The sequence below is a fragment of the Diadema antillarum genome, unplaced genomic scaffold (genome assembly GCF_040938485.1).
Source record: "Diadema antillarum isolate AM-2024a unplaced genomic scaffold, OU_Dant_1.0 seq00000271_RagTag, whole genome shotgun sequence".
NCBI lineage: Eukaryota > Metazoa > Echinodermata > Echinoidea > Diadematoida > Diadematidae > Diadema > Diadema antillarum.
Genome location: NW_027271306.1, coordinates 197,672 through 217,154, shown reverse-complemented (window position 1 = coordinate 217,154; position 19,483 = coordinate 197,672). Strand labels below are relative to the sequence as shown.

Below are 19,483 nucleotides of genomic sequence, written 5' to 3'. Positions count from 1 at the left end.
GATGATATCATATGGACACTGTCTTGGTGGGGTTATGTGTAAAATTTTGGATACACTGCAGAAAAGGCACTGAATGCCAGGGTCCTTTGTAGATTTCCATTCCTGTTGCCTGAGTATTGATGTTCTCTGATAATTGTCTGTAATACACATTTCAACTTAGAACATAAAGTGGTTGAGGGGTCAGGGATGAACTCTTATTTTTTTTCCCTGGTGGCCCATTTGGGCCACTTAAATCTTAGAAAAGAAATATTGGTAGCCTGAAAAAGACTGTATGTAGTTGCCCAAGTGGCCCATTTGGGCCACTTAAATCTTAGATATGAAATATTGGTAGCCTGAGAAAGATATGTAGTGGCCCGAAATCAAAGCAATAGAAACAATCTGTTTTGAATCTTTGTTGTTTGTTCGAGCCACCAAAAGATGAATTTGGTAGCCCGACACCAATTTTAGTGGCCCTGGGCCACTGGGCATTGCTAATGTTGAGTTCGGGGGTTACATTGTGCATGTATGTTATTTTGGTAGATGATGCATATGCAAGCAGCACGATCAGTGGTGTCTTGTCATAAATATTTGTTGTGTGTTTAAAATGTGTGTAGTTTGGCTGATTGGTCTGTAATTCTTCTTCACTGTTTGCTTCTGTGGTAGAAGAAAAAGATGAATCTGATATTATTAGTGTCTTTTGCAGTCTTTTCAGAGATGTAAATGTCATTCTACCTTGTTTGAAATCATTTATTGAAACTTGTAAATAGACATGGAAGACACCTATTTTGTATAGTAGGCATGGAAATGCAGTTGTGTTTTTTCCCCTTTAGTGTAATTGAGTAGATGTATCTAATTCTTTGTGATTATATCTCATAACGTACACATGCTTTGTAAATTCCAAGCATTTTTGGCATGTCAAATTGTTCCTCGCTGTTAAAGTGATTGCAGAACGTGAGAATGTGACAAAAGTGTATATAGGTACAAGGAGGGCAGTTTGTATGGCGAGTTCAATGTCTTTAGCAAATCCTTCATTTTAATTCACCTCTGTATTGATGACTATTTGTAGAGCACTGTTGTGTAAAAGTAAAAAGAAAGAAAAGACAGAAAAGGCAGAACTAGAAGGATATGTTTGATGAAGGTAATTGTGGTAGAGCACATTACATGAAATACTAGGTGGTGTTACAGTTACATATGTTGTGATTTTGATTTCATCTTTGTCGGTGTAGGGAAGAACAGCTCTAGGGCATAGATTTTAGGTTTGCTTTTGCGAACCTGTGTATTGCAGATGTATCATAGTGTTCTAGAATGGCGCAAGTGCACAGACATGGACCAAATGGGACTTAGTCATATTGGGCTTGTCACCCATTCAATGCAAATCCCAAGACGGGGTGACAGGTGGAAAAACCCAACAGGTGTCTAGGTGTTGATGTTGTGTATCTCTAAACACCCCCCCCCCCCCATCTCCCCCCCCCCCCCCATCTATCTCAAGGTCATAAGGGTTCATATTTCCATGACCTGAGCTGCTTGAGCTGCTGTCTGAACCTCTTGGATACATTTTTTTTTTTCATTATGGGATGAAAACTCATCCACAGCATAGAGAAGAGATTGTTTAACGAAAGGGTAGAAGTCATTTTTGGCATGTATAATGAAGAATAAGACACCAGTAGATAAAGGGAAGATGGTGGGGGGGGGGGGGGGGTAGAGAGGGGCTATCCCTTGCCTGTCACACTTTGAATGAAAGAACAAAAGCTCACATGTGCTTAGCTGGTCCATATCTTCTGTGATCTGTGAAACACATGCTGTTTCACCAATGGAGCATAGGACAAAATTCAGCATGATGATAATATACTGCATGGGAGAGACTCAATATGGGGGGAAGTTTTGCTTTTCGTGGCAAAGACCTAAAAATCTTGATTGAATCATTGATCACATTCTCACGTCAAAAGATTCCTCAAGGTTTTTAACCAAAGAGCAGGGTCTGTGAGATGTTCTTTCCTTCTTTTTTTTCCCCTGTACTTCAGATGCAAGCATGGTAAATGTACAATTCAAGTCAAGTCCTGTGTAACAACCATACTGTCTTGACAAACGTAGCTAGGTCATTTTACACGACTTGAATGATAAATACATGTAGCAGGGAATGTTTTCAGCTGATTAAAGATGAGATGATTTGGAATTTGAAATTCTGTCTACACTCATTTCTTTGGTAAGTGTCCTTCTTGGAGCATTTTTTAAAGTCCTGTGGTGAAATGATTATTGATCACTGGTACAAAATGTATATACAAAAGTGTACAGTATAGTGATTAGCAGGGACACTGGTCGTCGTGATCTGTAGATGAGTCAGTGTAAGTACAGTGCACTCCCGTTATAACGAACGCGGTTATAACGAAAATCAAACGAAAAACAACGGCGCAACAATTAAAGCCCAAACATTATCCGCTCAAACATTATCAGCCCAAACATTAACCACTACAACTGTATTATATTTTTATTGTTCCAAATTTGTTCGATTATAATAAAATTTCGATATAATGAAAGAAAACTGCTGGTCCCTAGGACCTCGTTATAACGGGAGTCGACTGTAGAACTCGAATACCATTGCTCATCTTCCTCTCCATCACTCCCCCCCCCCCCCCACACACACACACATACATACACACACACGCGCACAAACTCGTGATTATTCTAACCCCATCTGTTTACATGTATTTGAAAAAAAAAAAAAGCATTATGCTGATTCCTGCCTTTCCTCTTGAGAAAACAGATAGTTGTCAAAGTCCAATTAAATTCAAGGCAACTCAAGAGGGTCTGAATGATCAGAAATACCGTTTACGTCTGAATGAACAGAAATACCGATCTCGAATGTCTGGCAAAGAATCACATTGAATGTGAATTTATTTGTAACCCTTGCCTGTCATATATATTTACACTTTTGAAGAAATCCAGTGTTAATGCAGACGTTTTCCTTGACAACTTCTCACAGGCCTATTTTTTTTTTTCGTATGCAATATTGTACGAGGACATTTTATCGGAGATTCATTGGGACATGCACTTGTGACATCATAGCTTTTGCCAAACAAAATTAAATTGATAGACCCGTGCTTCTCAACCTTCTCAACCCAAGGCCCATTGACTCCATTACATTTGAAGCTCAGTTAGTTCATACATTGCATACAGTTTTTTTTTTTTTTTTTTTTTTTTTTTTACTTTGGCCGATATGGCGGCCCATCTGTGAGAGCTTCGCGGCTGCCTGGTTAAGAAGTTCGGATTTAGACCAACATCACTGTTTTGTGAAGATGTATAGTATAGCCTCAAAATTATTACCATCTGTCCTATTACATTGTATACGTCCTACTTCAATGAAACGTCTAACCTTGCAGTTGGTCTTTTAGGTATTCCTCTGCTTATCAACTTAAAATGGAGTTAAATATTGGGCTACAAGTAGATCCCTGCTAAAAGTTTCCGGGAATGAATATCACTTGCACATGTATTGGAACATCGCTCTGGCGAGATCCCATCTCCATTGTAGATTTCATCATTTCTCATTCAGCCCTGTACAGCGTCCGACGTTAGTTTTACATAGCAATTCGCACTGAAGAGACGGCTCTCTGAAACAATAATTATCCATCGGTCTGACGAATATCGTCTGTGTGATCTGACTTTTGATTGTCAATCTTCAAAATCTTGTCATTTCCTGCCGTTGCAATCACAGTTGTTACTAATTGCCACATTAACGTCTGTAACCACCCCCACACAACTACATGTACTCTTTATCTTTGATGTAGTAGCATACAAAGTGTAGTCTAATCTGATGTTGAACTTCCAACATCCAAACATTCAAGTTGACGAACATCATCAGCAGTTGATATACGGGATGTCGGTCAGCAATTAAGTTTTATTTCATGTTTATGTCAACTGTTTTTTACATCGCGGATCCACATCGCGCACGCGTTAACACCATGCAGATAATTTTGTCTTTCATGTTGTTATCGCAATCACTTTCCTCTGCAATCAATGGCGGCAAAAGCAATGTCCATGCCATCGGCCATCCAGAATCGGTTCTTTTATAATATCACACATGTCGTGGAGTTTTTTGCGGAGTCCTTTCCCTCGCCAATTTTGTCCTTCTCGCTCTCGTCGTATTTTCCCGATTTGTTCTCCGTCTTGTCGCTCACCGTCGTACCGTTAGAATTGCTGAGGTGCTCGTTGGCCGTCTCGCGGTAGACGAGCCCCCGCGCGTTGTTGAAACTCGCCACGCTTCCGCTGTCCCAAGCCTTGATCTCTTCGACCTCGTGTTCGTTGACCGTGGCTATGAAGATGCGAGGAACCTTCTTTCGATATCGTGGATGATGATTGAGTTTGGACTGGGGAAAAAAAAAGAACGGGGAAAATTATGGCACTTGACTTCAAATATCAGAAATTGTCCACATCGTCGTAATTTTCCTTACCCGGGCAAAACGTGGCATATACGGTTTAATACATATAGTAAACTACGATAGCATTTTGTATCTTGTATCCAGCGTCATTAGAGGGGTACATCTATAAGCAAAATAACTAGGTTGTGTTGATTCGATTAGTATTTACATGTATGTATACTGCCAATTGAGCCAATGAGGTCAGATTTTACCTCGGGCCACCGTGCAAAGAGCAGAACAACAAATGACAATTACATTGCAGTGTTAGAACAGACATCGGTGAATGCCAATCGCTGCGTTTAGGTGAGAGACTTTGGATACCTTTTTGGATTTTTTTATTATCAGTTTATAGTGATTTCATGTGCACGTCGACTGGCTCGAACGTCAAGACGTTTAAAAATATGGTCTGCACTTCCAGATGACCAGATCGGTTATGTCGACTGAGAAGTGATAGCGTCATGTTTCATGCCACGGTATTCATATCTTCTTCTTCTTTCTTTTTGTTCTTTGCATATGTTATAGCTTGTAACACTGTGTGTATAATGCGTGTATTTGAACCTATGTGGACCCCTTTGAAAGCCAGCCTTTGGCTGACGTGGGAGTTCCACCCCATGAGTGGAAAATAAAAAAATTGAATTAAATTGAATGCTTTGTCATAATACACGTAATCGACATATGCGTCGAGTCGTCTCCTCAGCAAATATTGTGCCATTTTGATAGGGTTCGGTAATTGTATTAGACAAGAGAAGTTGGCGAGAAACTCGACGCTATGTCTCTCTCTGTCCACGTCACGTATCCATCGGCGCAGTGATGACTTCAAATTTATTAGATATCTTAATGTATAAGACTTACCTTTGGAATATCCTTGGCGACAATCACTTTCGGCTCCATCGTCTAGAAAGACAAAAGGGTGATTTTAGATGACTTAATCTTGAAAGATTTAACAACCGTATTAGGCCTACAGAATATCAATTTCGTCATGATATTAAACGATCTGTCACGTTTTGTTTTTAATGACCCAGCAACGTACTTCACCTTCACCAACTCGTGTAAAGATGATTATTAGGGTAAAATAGTGATTCATAATAATTGTAAACCGACAAATCTCATACTAGTAAGTCTTCTTCCGATCAAGTGATATCCATGTTGGCTGTTCAGGACAGATATTCATACACAAACCAAGTAATTATATCATTGCAATTTGAAATCTACTGAGGACCCAACGCTGTTTTTCAAAAAAAAAAAAAAAAAAAGAGATAAATATTGGGGGCCCTTATTACAAAACCACCATCACCACCACCACCCACAACAACATCAACAACAACAAAGAAATGTATCCGTTTATACCCGTCCGGTTTTTTGTTTTGTTTTGTTTGTTTTGTGTTTTGAGGGGGGATGAAAATCGTGCTAACATTTGTCATTATAAGATTAATCACGCTGGCCATATTATTTAGAGCTAAGTATCACTCCACGGTTAAAAGAAGGGACTACATTTATATTGTGCATAGGACAATGTGTGCATTTTTTTTTTATTTGTTATAATACCATGGTATAGTCTATATTGTGTTCGATGAATTATCCTTCCCAACTGGGTGAAAGTCAAATTGACATATGTACCGTCTTGTATCATGTATTTTTCTTTTGATGGAAATAAATTAGATATTGAATTGAATTGAAAGGACTATGATATGATATTAATTTAATTACCGTCTTCTCCAGCTCGTCTTTGATGACGTAAATGAGAGCGTCAATTTCCCGACACGGCGCGCTCGCCTGCAGCTCCTCGGCCGTCGACAATGCCGTCAGTTCGACGATCTCGTCATCGCTCTTGTTGAAATTCTGCCGGTGAATAAATGTTAAACATTTTCGTTTGCATTTTGCATAATTTTACGACATAGATATACAGTCTCAGTTCAAAATTTTATTTTGTCGCATCTTATCTCAAAATAACTCTATTTTTCAGACACAATTTGTGTGTATCAATCTTTATACTTTACTGAAGGTTTTACATCTGTTTCTCTGTACATGACGACACGGTAGTGTGCGTCTTTTTTTTTTTTACGGCGACGTACTATTATCTCATTTAGTGATTCTGCGGATGATAGCGTGCTAAGTTTTTTTTTTTCCTAACTTTGATTCATTGACGGATACAAATGAGACGGGAGGTGTTTCATAAAGATTTTCAATCGATCTTAAATTCTAAGGTCATCTTAAAATTAGGCTAGACTGTGTGACTTCAATAATATTCTAACTTTTAGTATAAAATCATAAGAGTGAACATTTTGGATAATTTTTCATTCAGGTATAAACAAAATTAAGTAAGAGACAAAGGATTTTTTTCTTTATTTTTTTATAATAATTCTAAGCGGATTCTGAAAACATTAGATAAAACTGAAAAGAGAAACCAATGGCATACCATAATTTTAGTCGATCTTAACTTTTTAATTCGACTTAAATTTTTTGTGAAACACCCTAGTGTCATTGGCACATTCAGCGGTATGACCCAACGTCACTTCTTCAGGGGTCGTTCTCCTTGCCTATTCTTTTTCATCCTCGTTCATTCAAATTAAAATTATTACTCGATCGCCAGCACCTCACGTAAGACGACGATTTTTTTTTTTCCAGAATAACTTAGTTTCAACGCTGCTCCTGTATGTACCATAGTTCTTTTAAACAAGTATATCAAAAGCAGATCGGTTCTTCGATAGATGCATAACTGCGTAACGAAACAAATTACATGTACATCAGTAAGGGATTGATTCACAACACTGTAATTTTGCCAATTCGAACAATGATTCCAATATTACCAGGCAAATGGTGTCGCATTCAGCGCCTCTTTCCAACAGGTGTGACGCCACGGAGTAACGCCTTCTCACAATAGCAAGGATTAGAATTGACATTGCATAGCCCGTTTCTCCATCCTGGTGAGGTAAAGACATAGCGAGAGGGTGAGACGGTCACAATTATAAAGAGTGAGAGAATTAAGAGAATATCTCATATCATGAGAATAGAGAAAATGTCAATTAAAAATCATCAAATGAGGTTTAGTATAGTCGTAATTTGCAAACATGCTTTATGTGAGCTTATCGTTCCACTTGCTCTTATTGTGCGCAGGAATACAATTATGCTCTTAGGAAGGAGTTGAATGTAATAACAATAAAAAGAATAATGATGATAATAGTAATAATGGTAATAATAATTATATACATGTATATAAACATATATTCACTAGTTGCTATTAGCATGTCTCGCTTTTCAGCAGGTCTTCGTACTCTTTCATAATACGCAAGAAACAAACGTGACTCTATTTGGCGGGATTTGGAATTTCTTGCTGTCTACTTCAAAAGCACGAACCTGAAGTGCTATCATAATTATGTATACATGGTCCTTTACATAATGCATAGATGATCATAATCATACAAGACACAACCGCGTAATGACATTAACAACATGTTTATTAATGCTGCGAAAGTCACAAGATATTTCGATGTAAGTGATTTACCAACTACCAATGACTACCATGACCAAACACGAACGTCAGTACTTACCGTGTGTACGAGATTGACGTCCATACCGTGTGAGAGAAGAATGGTTACCGAATCTACATCTCCCTCGCGAACCGAATCCACCAGCACCTACAAGCAAATTTTCGTAACAGTCATTCTTCTTTTTCTTCCTTTGAATGCATTAATCTGTCTTTCGTATTTATTTCTATCATTTTTGTTTGTTTGTTTTTGAACGGGGATACTGATGCGTGTCTTCTTTCTCAAATGGTCCAAAACAGTGATTAACTATCCTATAGTCTGCTATAATATGAACACAAATAACAATAGGAGGAAATTATTTTCATTACATATATATATATATATATATATATATATATATATATATACATAGTTTAACATGCACAAATCACATGAATTGATCTTTGGTTTATCAAGAAATTAGTTCATTTGTTAGACCATATATGTGTGTTATAACAAGCCCCTAAAAATGAGAGGCTAATAGTATATTCAAACGTCTTACCTCGTTTGGCAAGTCCTTTGGCAATTCGACTGGAGCAATCTTCACTGGCTCTTTGTCCTATAAGATGAGAACATAATAAAGATACACTTGTTATGAGCAATCTGATGTCGATACCATAAGATCACATTGACATTATGAAGCAGCACAATAATTGTTTTGACTATGTGACAAAAGTTCCCAAACCAATATCACATGTATACTATATCAATACAGCCATTTCTTCTTCTCTTTCTATATACAAAATATGTGCTGATACATAAATGTAGATAAAGATATATGTGCGTATATCACTGTACTTACCTTAATGTCCTTAAGCCCATCTTCGAGGGTACTGAGCAAAGACCCAAGATTGTTGCTCAGTGTAAATTCGTAAAGCATCCGTGTCGTAGCCAGCGCGGAAATTTCATACATGCATTTGTTCACTCTGTCGTAGTTCTGTAGTACAGAGAAGAGGAATAGCAATTTTCAAGAGTTAATCTGCAATGCGAAATGTTCATCTGATATTTGATAAAAGAAACGTCCAATCAGCTGACGGACGACGTTTGTGTTACTCATTTTCGCGTACTTGTATAATCACCTTCTGGTTAGTTTGTAATACCTTCAAATCACTCAATGACATTATACGGTATATGATGTAGCAATGTTAATTAAAAACGTGTTTGTGGACTTTCTCTTCATGTCCTAACCATATAATATTTACCTGGAACACTTTCGAACAATAATGTAAGTAATCTAAAAGATATACTGCCAAACCAAGACACACTTTCTAAAAGCAGATTTAATGCAATTATTACTTTTGTTCGCCCTGGCCCATGTGTTGCTCCCCAAATCACAGATAAACGTCGGATTATGTCAACTGTGTCATTTCCATGTGTGTATGTTTTGTTTGGCTAAATAAAATATGATGATGGTGATGATGATGATGATGATGATACTACTATCGTACAACCACCACCACCACCACCACCACTACTACTACTACTACTACTACTACTACTACATGTACTACCGGTACAACTACCACCACCACCACCACCACTACTACTACTACTACTACTACTACTACTACTACTACTACTACATGTGCTACCGCCACCACTTCTACTACTACTACTACTACTACTACTACTACTACTACTACTAATTATAATGATGATAATAACAACAATAATAATAATACTGATAGTAATTTTAATGATAATGATAACAAAAAAGTGTTTCAAAGTAACCAAGACGACTGCATCACCCTCACCAGAAAGATAGTGTCGATGGCCGCTCCTGCCTTGATGAGTAGTTCAGCGATCTCGATCTGGTTGAGGGAGATGGCGAGGATGAGGGCCGAGTGCTGACTCTTCCCGCCTTCTGCTTCAGCCTGACGATGGGGGGCGAGTAGAAGGTAAACAAGAACGGAAGTACTATTATTTACTACTCTTATTCTATCGTATACAGTTAACTATTTCGTACTCAAGAACATTCGTAATTTTCTCATGTTATATTGTTATTTTGTGTGGAAGAAGAAAAACATTAAATAGACTTTTGAAAAAGAGAGTTTAAAAAGTAACTTTAGCAGTTGGCACCATTTTACGATTTTCTTCATCAAATTGGCAGATCTAGCACAAGGTATTGATTGCATCATTAAAACTGACAAAATAATATATATTTTGTTTTTGGCAAATGACGTCGATTATGGTAGACTCGTCTCTCTGGGAAAACTCTTTGTAGGAGAACGACACTATGTGCATTTTGTAAACTCTTTCTAATCCATCTACATGCAGGGGCAGATCCAGGAATTCCACCACTAACATGCATGAGGAGAGAGAAAATGTAGTTTAGAGGGTTGACGGAAAGACGCGGAGCTGTAAAGTAGAAAATGCGCTCCATACTACAGATAAGAGAATATGATATTTCAAATGAATTAGGAGGCAATAAAATGATTTCGAACGGATTGATCGGTCAAACTGGGATACAATACTATGTAGAGACTTTAAATAGATGAAAGATTTAGACATAACCAGGTGAGAGAGAAACAGAAAGAGAGAGACAAAAAAAATACCTGTTCCACCATGTTTGGACTTGCACCAGCCTTCAGCATACGTTCCAGTGCTATGATATCTCCTTCCTCTATTGCACGCTTCATAGCCTGTATGAAAGAAAAAAAAATCACATTAAGTAACAAGACATCTCGATGGTAAATCTTACAGGAAACGAAGCAACGTTTAGCATACATCTTTATCTATATACTATTTATAATATGTACATCTCTCTGAATCACAAAATACAGCACCGGTTTCTTGAAGAGGACGGAAAAATATATGAAAAAAAAAGACTGCGGCAGCTGATAAAATGGGTGAATTCTTTGTCTTAATAATGGCATTTTCAAAAGACTGCATATCATCAAGAGTCAAAGAATATGCAAACTGAAGGAGCAATTGATCAAAACTCTATAATCTAAAACATATCTGCTGGTACATCGAACAAAGAGCAAAGTTGAGGTTGTTGCCGCAGTTGATGAAATTGTGATTTGAATGAAGACAAAGTGCATATAATGCTTTGCGAGAAAATTTCAGTTTATAGAATGTATGAAGGGAAAACAATGAACGGAGAGAAATGACTGGCTAAAACAAACAAAGCTGAAAGAGTTTAAACACGAACTGCACCAAAGGACGAATCAATGAAGAACAGAAACAACATGACAATGTGTTGTATACCCTATACCATGCTCCAAGAACAATCGAATTAAAAAAAACCCTAAAGTCCGGAAAAAGAAGAAACGAAAATCCTGAAAACAATACTCACTGATGAGAGGAGAGGAAACTTTGAACTCGTCATCTTTCGTTGCTTTAATTTGTCTCTTCAGAAGTTGTTCTTGTTGGTGTTGCCTTTCCAATGAGAGAGAAACATCATGGCCGAGAGTGTGTCTTCAGATCAGCGTTCTCCACACATCATCCGGGACACTCGAGATCTGTAAGGGTGGGGAGCATTAAAATGACACTTATCGTTATAAAGTGGTATTATTTTACCGACTCAGACTCTATCACAGAATATGATATACGAGAGAGTCAACTCTTTCATGTCTTACAAGCCTTCTGTGCCGCACGCTGTTTTCCATGACTCGACTGCAGTCATTTTTTAAGCCATTCCATTTTCCTAATTCTTTTTGATAGTGGTAATTTGTACCAAGACTCCGTGATTTAAATCTAGACTTTAATGTTGTTTCTACCCCTATAGTCAAATTTTTCTATTAAAGTCTCTTTCGGCCACCTTCATATACGTAATTACTATGTAGACAACCCTTCACCCACTTTTTACTCTTCCACATTGCAAAATTTGCAAAATTGTGGTATAGGCTATATTCACGCTTACCTCTATAGCTGATATAGTCGGCATGCGGTAATTAGGGTCCGTAAACAAAAGTAATGATAATATTCAACAGTCCTTATAGTTAATATCTTGAGTGGTGACGACAGATACTAGATATTCTGAAATTTTGCCCTTTTTAATGTCCGGAGACAAGCGATTCGTATCACAACTTTGAAGGATCCAGGTGAAGTTTCAGAAAGTCATCGAATGCGTACAATTTCAATTAAGCACGGCCCTGCTTTGTTGAGTAACAGAAGACATTGCTGGGGAAGTGGAGGTGACACCTATTCTTACAAACGACAAGCGAACGATCGATGAAACTACATTTTGAACTCTCCGAATTCTCATTGATTTTGCTGGGGGTACCGAAGGTCAGAATTACCTGTAAGCCGTGGTTCAAGTAGATGACTACTATACACAGAACTCTAAGTCACTGTCTTCGTTGTATTACGAATCGATTTCTTCACACCTATACAACGGCCTATAGCAACGGATGTGCCTATACGCACGTTGCAATTTGATCATAGTTTTATGTACAAGGTTATCCATCACGTGAATGCAGACGTAACATGAGCGCATTAGTGTATAAAATTAATCTATCGACGTCAGCTCCAAGGATCTACGCATCTGCAACACAATGTAGGGCCTACGATTGATAAAACATTGACATCATCGCATGTTGCTGTTTGGTTTGAGGCTGGAGATACTCATGTAGCGACACCAGCATCGTCAATAGCAAAACATTTATATTTGATTACCAGCGCGAGTCAACCAAATGAATAAGTTAACAGCTTATGTTTGATAAATGAAGTGGCAATGAAGTTTGCTTTTACATGTATTGGGAGGTGTGGGGCCTACGTAGACAAGAATGGCAGACAAAGTGTGTACATGAAACACAAGGGAGAGTGACATCACCTCTGTGTGTCTATGTGGTGATGAAAGACAAGCTGCATCTTAATCAGTTCTATCAGAGGGCTGAGGATGATGTCTTTTTACCTTCATAATCATATTGCTTACAATTATTATATTCCATTCAGTTGTCGGATTCTTACAAATTTTAATACTTCAGTTTTTTTTCATACTTTTGTGATATACTCTATGGTATACGAATATTGTATCCTGTATCTGTAAAGCATTACATCATTGTGCTAAAGTGCGAGTTTTTCTAGTACAGTTTTTGGATTCCTCCCCGTTTTAATTAGTTTTCTTTGTGTGTCTTTGCTTGCTTCTGAGCACACTTAATTTTACCAGCAGCTTTTGTGGGTCCGGTCGTTGAAACAAACGCTCACACTCGCTTCAAGTAGAGTTTTACCGTAAGATCCGTATTAAATGCATGGGTTACGAACCCCTGTGCTGTAGTGAGTCAGGTAATTCAATTGAAAATGCACTGAAACACAAGTGCATGATACACAAAATAACTCCTGAATGTAGAATTGAGTCAATTGTACCAATGGCGTTGTGTGAAGACAACCACCAACGAACGCTCTACTCTGTGTGATTGAGCGATTAATGTCATATACCTCCTGTTCTACTCTGTACGTTATACCCCAATCAATATCATATCCAAAGTTTCCTTTCACACTATATTTCGTGATAGCAAAATTAGAATCTGCTATTTTAGGATAGAAAGGGCAGGCGCCGTTTGACTCTATAAAAAAGGAACAATAATAACTTTAGTCGTGGTCTCCCTCTTAAGCAAATTACCGGACTTTGTTTTCATTTCCTCTCTCTTTTTTTTTTTTTTTTTTTTGGGGGGGGGGGGTTGGTGGAGGAGGGGTTGTCATTAACAAAGATTTGAAATCAGGTGTGTCATTATAGTTAAGGCCTATAATTCCGTTCGAACTTATGGATGGAAGTATGTACTCAAAATATGCATATAAATCATCTCATATACTGCTCCCATATCAACAATCGAGAACACAGGTTCTCTTGCATAATAATTTTTGTATTATAGTGGTGATGGTGATCAAGGAGAAATCTTTCAAAATATCCAGTAACGAATGTCATGAATATCTTTCGATCCTGCTACCAATGTCCATCCATCACATTTTCAAATGTATTTGTCTCTTAAAGAAAACACTAAAACACACGCAGGCACGCACGCACACACACACACACGCACACACACATAAAGTGATTTTAAAAAAATCAAATAACACTTGTAATTGTTACCCACACAACAACTCAATCGATCGCTGATAAGTGTATGTTTGGTCAGATCCGGCTGGTGGCTTTGAATGTCCTTCAAAATGTCACGCTTTGTTTAAAGGAGAAATGCTTGTCGATAGCCCCCCCCCCCCCCCCCCCACACACACACACTTCCGAGAATTGTGGCAATCACTGATATTGGTGTACAGGGGGTCGTTTTAAACAATGTGACAATGATAACATTGTACCTTCCTTAGGAGTCATGTGTGTATGTGTGTGTGTGTGTGTGTGTGTGTGTACGCGTTGATATCGGTGATTATTTTTTATTTCTATATAACGATACATAACACCTCATCTACTACTCCGGATAGTTCTTTTTTTTTAGATTAATCAATATGAAAGATTATATATCATAAAATTATTTACGATCTCGTAGTCTAGATCGTTATCGACATTCAAAATTTCTATGCTATGATATATGATATACCATAAATACATATGTAATAAAATCCTCCCCCACAAACACATACGCTATATATCACAGGTATCTGAATGATATGAAATATTACCATCCAACTGTTAATTTTAACTGTCAGCCGACCGGCATGAATCTGTCAATAGGCCCTATAGTACGTGCAGATTGATGGTCAATAGATAAAATTCCAATACTAGTTTAGAAGAGGTGCAAGACAGTAAAGATGATGTTTGTTCCCCTTAAACACTGGACCGCTTTACACTCCGTTCCAAACTAAAAAGATATACTCGTAATGCACCGTTTTACCCTAATCCCATTGTTGGAAACTAGGGATACTCACAAAGCAAGGTATATGTTAGCGCACTTTCAGAAATTACTCTCGCACTAATTCCTGGGCAAATAAGACCGAAGGATAATCACTATCCTTGCAAACACTTTTGTCGGACCTGAAAGAGGATTTCGAGAAGGGATAAGTCCGTTCGAAAGGTCATTTATATCCTATATAATAGAGAGAGCCCAGATGCGGCAGGGGACTTAGGGAACCTCTTTGTAACAAGCCGAACATTTCGTTACTCTGCCTTCATGATGTTCGGGTGCAAGTGACGTAACAGTACCAACAGTTATACATCATAAAGAAAGAAATCAACGTCTATAATTATGACAGTGATGTATGGGGATCGTTATTTCAATGATTTCGCCACTGCTTCGCAATCTTTAGGGAGTGATATCGAACTTTCGTCTGTTCATATACACAGCATTGTGTGTAATTTTGTTTTTGTTTTTCTGTACCATTCAGGTTGATAAATCAAACTTTTCACATGACATTGTACACTTATACCAATAACATTGCACTCAAAATTACAACAAAGCCGTATTGGTAGAATCGTGGATTATGAAAATAATATCATATAATGTTTTTACTTTATAGGTCATGACCTGTACAAGACACCCTTCCCAACTCCCCATTTTCAACACAACGAAGTTCGATTTTCCGGGAATTGAAATGCCCTCATATGGTGGCAAAATGTGTTTGTTTGTTTGTTTGTTTCTAATGACATGACATTTCTTGTCAGCAATCAGCTTAAAGATTATAAGTCACGATCTTCGAAACCAGAAAGGAATCACTTATAACTATCCAACTTTCAGGGTCAGACTCTGTTTGACTCCAGACCTGTGGATCACCCGTATAACCAGTCGGTAGTCCAAACAAACTTACCTCGTGCAGGAGAGAATAAAGGGAATCCTTCACGGAATAGTTCGCCAAATTCACCAAGAGTGTTGCTTAGAGGGGAAAAGTTCTTGTGTCCGTATACGTCGGTAATTGGTGTAGGTTAGTTAGGGATCTCGTATAGACAGTCAAGAAGACAAGTGTGTTTCTATGGTGAAACAGGACAGCCTTTGAAGTCTGCTTACTGCCCTTAATGGTTCCATTCACTGGGCCCCCTCTGTGATGAGTGCTACAAAGCCTCACGCCCTTCCCCCTTTGTGGGCCAGGACGGCCGGGACCATTCATAAACACCCCCCTGTGGATTTTTACTCTCCGAAATCGATAACGGTATTGTGGTTGTCTTGGAGTTAACGGGACATCTCATCTACTGGCAATGCATGGTCCTCGCGACGCGTTCACACCTCCTCCGAAGTCCCCATTCATTCACCCGATCCTTCCCCCGAACTTAAGATGTATTATAGCAACATTGATGAAGAGATAATAGTGTATGTCTAACATTCATTATATTCGAAAGAATGCTGCATCGCTCTGAACATGTTTCTGCCGAGTGCTGAAGATTCATGGACCCCTATATAGTGGGTCAGCTGGTTTAGCTGTTCAACCTTCGCGTACATTGATTTCTCGGTATATAATTCCATCTCATTAGATTAAAACCGTCCAGCTCGGAGATCGCATTGGATTACTCAAAAGATGGTTTGATTAAATTCGCCTTCTTTTCTCATGTTAATCAGAGCAGCGAGAGTGCCCGCTGCTCAAGAAGATCTGCAGCCAAGGTCCTCCCACATAATCTCCTCGCTTCTATTATCATACGAAGAGAGAAAGGTGAAAGAGAAAGAAAAGAAAGACACAGAAAGACACAGAAAAAGAAAAGAAAAGACACAGAAGCATATAAGTGGTAAATTATTTTGAGAGTGTTTGATACGAGAAAATAGAGGAGACAGAGAGAAAAAAGAAAGGGAGACAAGGATAAAGAGAGGGGAAGACATATAACAGTCAGTGGAGTATATATGCGAAGTAACCTGGACAAACATATACGTATAGATCACAGAAAGTATACTTTTCATTAATTGTCAGTCAAGAGCAACATCCTCTGAACTCTGCCATCCACAAAAGTTTTGTGTATGTGTGTATGTGTTTGTTTGTTTTGTTTTGACTTGTACGCGTGCTTGACAAGATATTCAAATCATGTCAGTAACAGGGTGCAGGTATATTACAAATGACTCATTTCAGTTGTCCTTTTTTTTGTAGTTTAAGAATCAAAATAGGCCCGAATTACGATGTGTGTTGGTTTTTTTTTTATCAAGAAAGGTATGCAATGATATACATTGAATGCACATGTACCTCATGGTTTGTATCATTGAGCTTGTTGTAAACTAAACAGTTAATAAGTAATCTATGAAATTCGTGATGATTTGAATGAAAATCAAATAGAAATCACGGGAGGAAAAGTTGAATAAGCAAAAAAAAAAAAAAAAGAGAGAGAGAAGTAAATGGTAGGATGAAGGACTTCAAAGCACGCGACGACAATATGCCCTATCGAACGCAGGAAGAGATTTGAAGAGTTTCATCGCAAACGAGTTAACTCCATTTTTGTTCATTTGAGATATATGAGATTAAAGCTACTAGAAACGAAAAAAAAAAGGGAATAAGAAAAAAAAATGGTATGGGTCTACATTCAATCATTACCTCAAAATAACCCTTCTTATGTAATAATTAAGTGAGGAATCAAAGGAAAGGACTCTACTGGTTTTGTTGCTCTTTTATCTGATGAAGGACTTACTTTAATGTTTAGAAATGTCGCTCGACCATTTTGCGATCGAAACCTTCATTCTGTTGTCGGACATAATTTTGTATAGCATGACATCTCCAAGCTTTGCTCCATTGACAATCAATTCGTGGAAAATGCCACATTGGAGATGGAGTCCGTTTTAGACAGAAGAATTGTGAACACTTTGGTATATACGGTCAGGAATATTGCTAAATGGTAGTCGACAAAAAACACCGCGAAAACGCCGGAAGCAAACGAGGTTCAAACAATCTAGTAACCAATCAATATGAGGCGAGAAAAAAAGAGAGAAAAGAAAGAAAGAAAGCTTGAATACTTTGACAAGAATAGTAGCGTGTCTAATAATAACACTTGTAGCGATTTTGAGTTCACTGTTGAGGATAATGCGTGTCAATCAATACAATTGAGCAACGTCGTTCTGTTTGATTGCCATTTAGCTACCATGGCAGCAATGAAAGGGAATGGTGTATGTTGACACGTCACAAGAAGAATGTGTAAGATGTCTATAAAATCAGCGAGAACAGATATTACTGGTGACATAACGTTTAAGTTGACTTGTCAATTAATTTAGTTTAAATTCGAGTTGGAATCGCGCGAGTTGGGAGCTGTTAAAGAGATATTTTGAAGCTCCAACACATAAAGCGTGTGGTGCAAAACGTTGTCGGTGTTATAGGAGCATATCTATCAAAATGGTAATTACCACTTATTCAACTCTTTTCATTAAATCATGAAGCACTACTTTTTTTTCATGAAAGGTCACTCTAAAATAAGTCACAAATTTTAGATGCATTGAATGAATTCGGGAAACAAAACCCACACACAGCAACAATCGTTTGTTTTCGTGTTCCATGTCCAGTGAACTCTGGTAACGAAATCCTAAGACCTGCCAATTTTTACTTTTTTGTTATGTTTTGTGTATGAAATGTTTGTTTGTTGTTTTCATCAGCCAATGGGGTCGATGACTTATATACATGTGTTCTATTTGATATTCTTAATCATATTCAATTGTAAACTTGGAGAATAGTCGCAAAACCGTCCGTAAGATCGTGTAACTTCTAAAGTATGATACAAATCTGAATGAATGAGGTAATTATGGTTATGCACACCATGGATTTAAGTTATTCATAAGCAAACTGTAAAGTCTTTCTTTGAAACATTAGTCTTCACGTCATGAAATTTTCTAAATTCGACAATACACGTATACACAATACAGATACCTTGTCTCTTCGCAGGGTCGTTAAAAATAACCCCAAAACAAACGCAAAAAAACCCCGAAGTTTCGATAAATTGTCCATGCAATATCCCCACACTCTCTTGAAGAATGTCTCTCCTGACTGGCGTCGATGATACGTTTTGGGTCATGCCGCTTCGCGTTGTACAACTGCATAACAAGTGTTTGGTTGTTGTTTTTTTGTTTTGTTTTTCTAACTCATGCATGTTTGTCCGCTCACGTCCATTCTGTACCAGGAGCATACGAGTCCAATTAGTAACGATTATGTTTGGCAAAACAATCGGGGAGCAGTCAAGGAGAGCGGAGACACATGCCGAAGAATACGAGGCGAAGAAAGGAGCCAGCAGCGAGAAAGACTCCCGCAGAGGTGCGCCCGGACAACATGCCGGAGGATGTGGTCTCGGATACGGGCCGTTATCAATTATTCATATGGATTGGGGCGACTCATTCTGCACAAAGGCCGAATTTATAGGCTGGGCGTTGTTAACGAGGTAATGGTAGGTGCGCTTCCTCGCCTCGAAAGATTTAAATATCGTTTAACGTGGACTATACAAAACTACATTTTGGATCAAAAATTCATCCGCTAGTGATTGGCTGAAAGAGCTTCACTTGATTAGGTCCTATAGGTAATTTCAGTTATGTTAGAATCTTGGCATGTTTGACATTCCATGAAGTACTACATTGTATTTGCAAAATGACGTCACTTCTATGACGACATTCGGGGGCTGCGCCCCTCAGTGAATAGTTCCTTTCTCTGCCCAAGCAGTTTTAACCAGAATCTCTCAAGGCGAAGTATATTTTATAGGGCCCTCCTATACAGACATTCTTTGAACAGGCC

The 19,483-nt window shown here is 38.2% G+C and overlaps 1 protein-coding gene across 1 annotated transcript; it reads right to left on the bottom strand.

Moving 5' to 3' along the window:
* Positions 1 to 4,040: 4,040 nt before the first annotated feature.
* LOC139729923 (uncharacterized) lies at positions 4,041 to 11,246 on the bottom strand. The gene is made up of 10 exons (XM_071640840.1): positions 11,214 to 11,246; positions 10,471 to 10,557; positions 9,670 to 9,789; positions 8,718 to 8,852; positions 8,418 to 8,474; positions 7,940 to 8,026; positions 7,199 to 7,312; positions 6,099 to 6,230; positions 5,244 to 5,285; positions 4,041 to 4,340 (listed from the first exon to the last, which is right to left on the bottom strand). The coding sequence occupies exons 1-10, from the start codon at positions 11,244 to 11,246 to the stop codon at positions 4,041 to 4,043; spliced, it is 1,107 nt and encodes a 368-aa protein (XP_071496941.1).
* Positions 11,247 to 19,483: the final 8,237 nt, after the last annotated feature.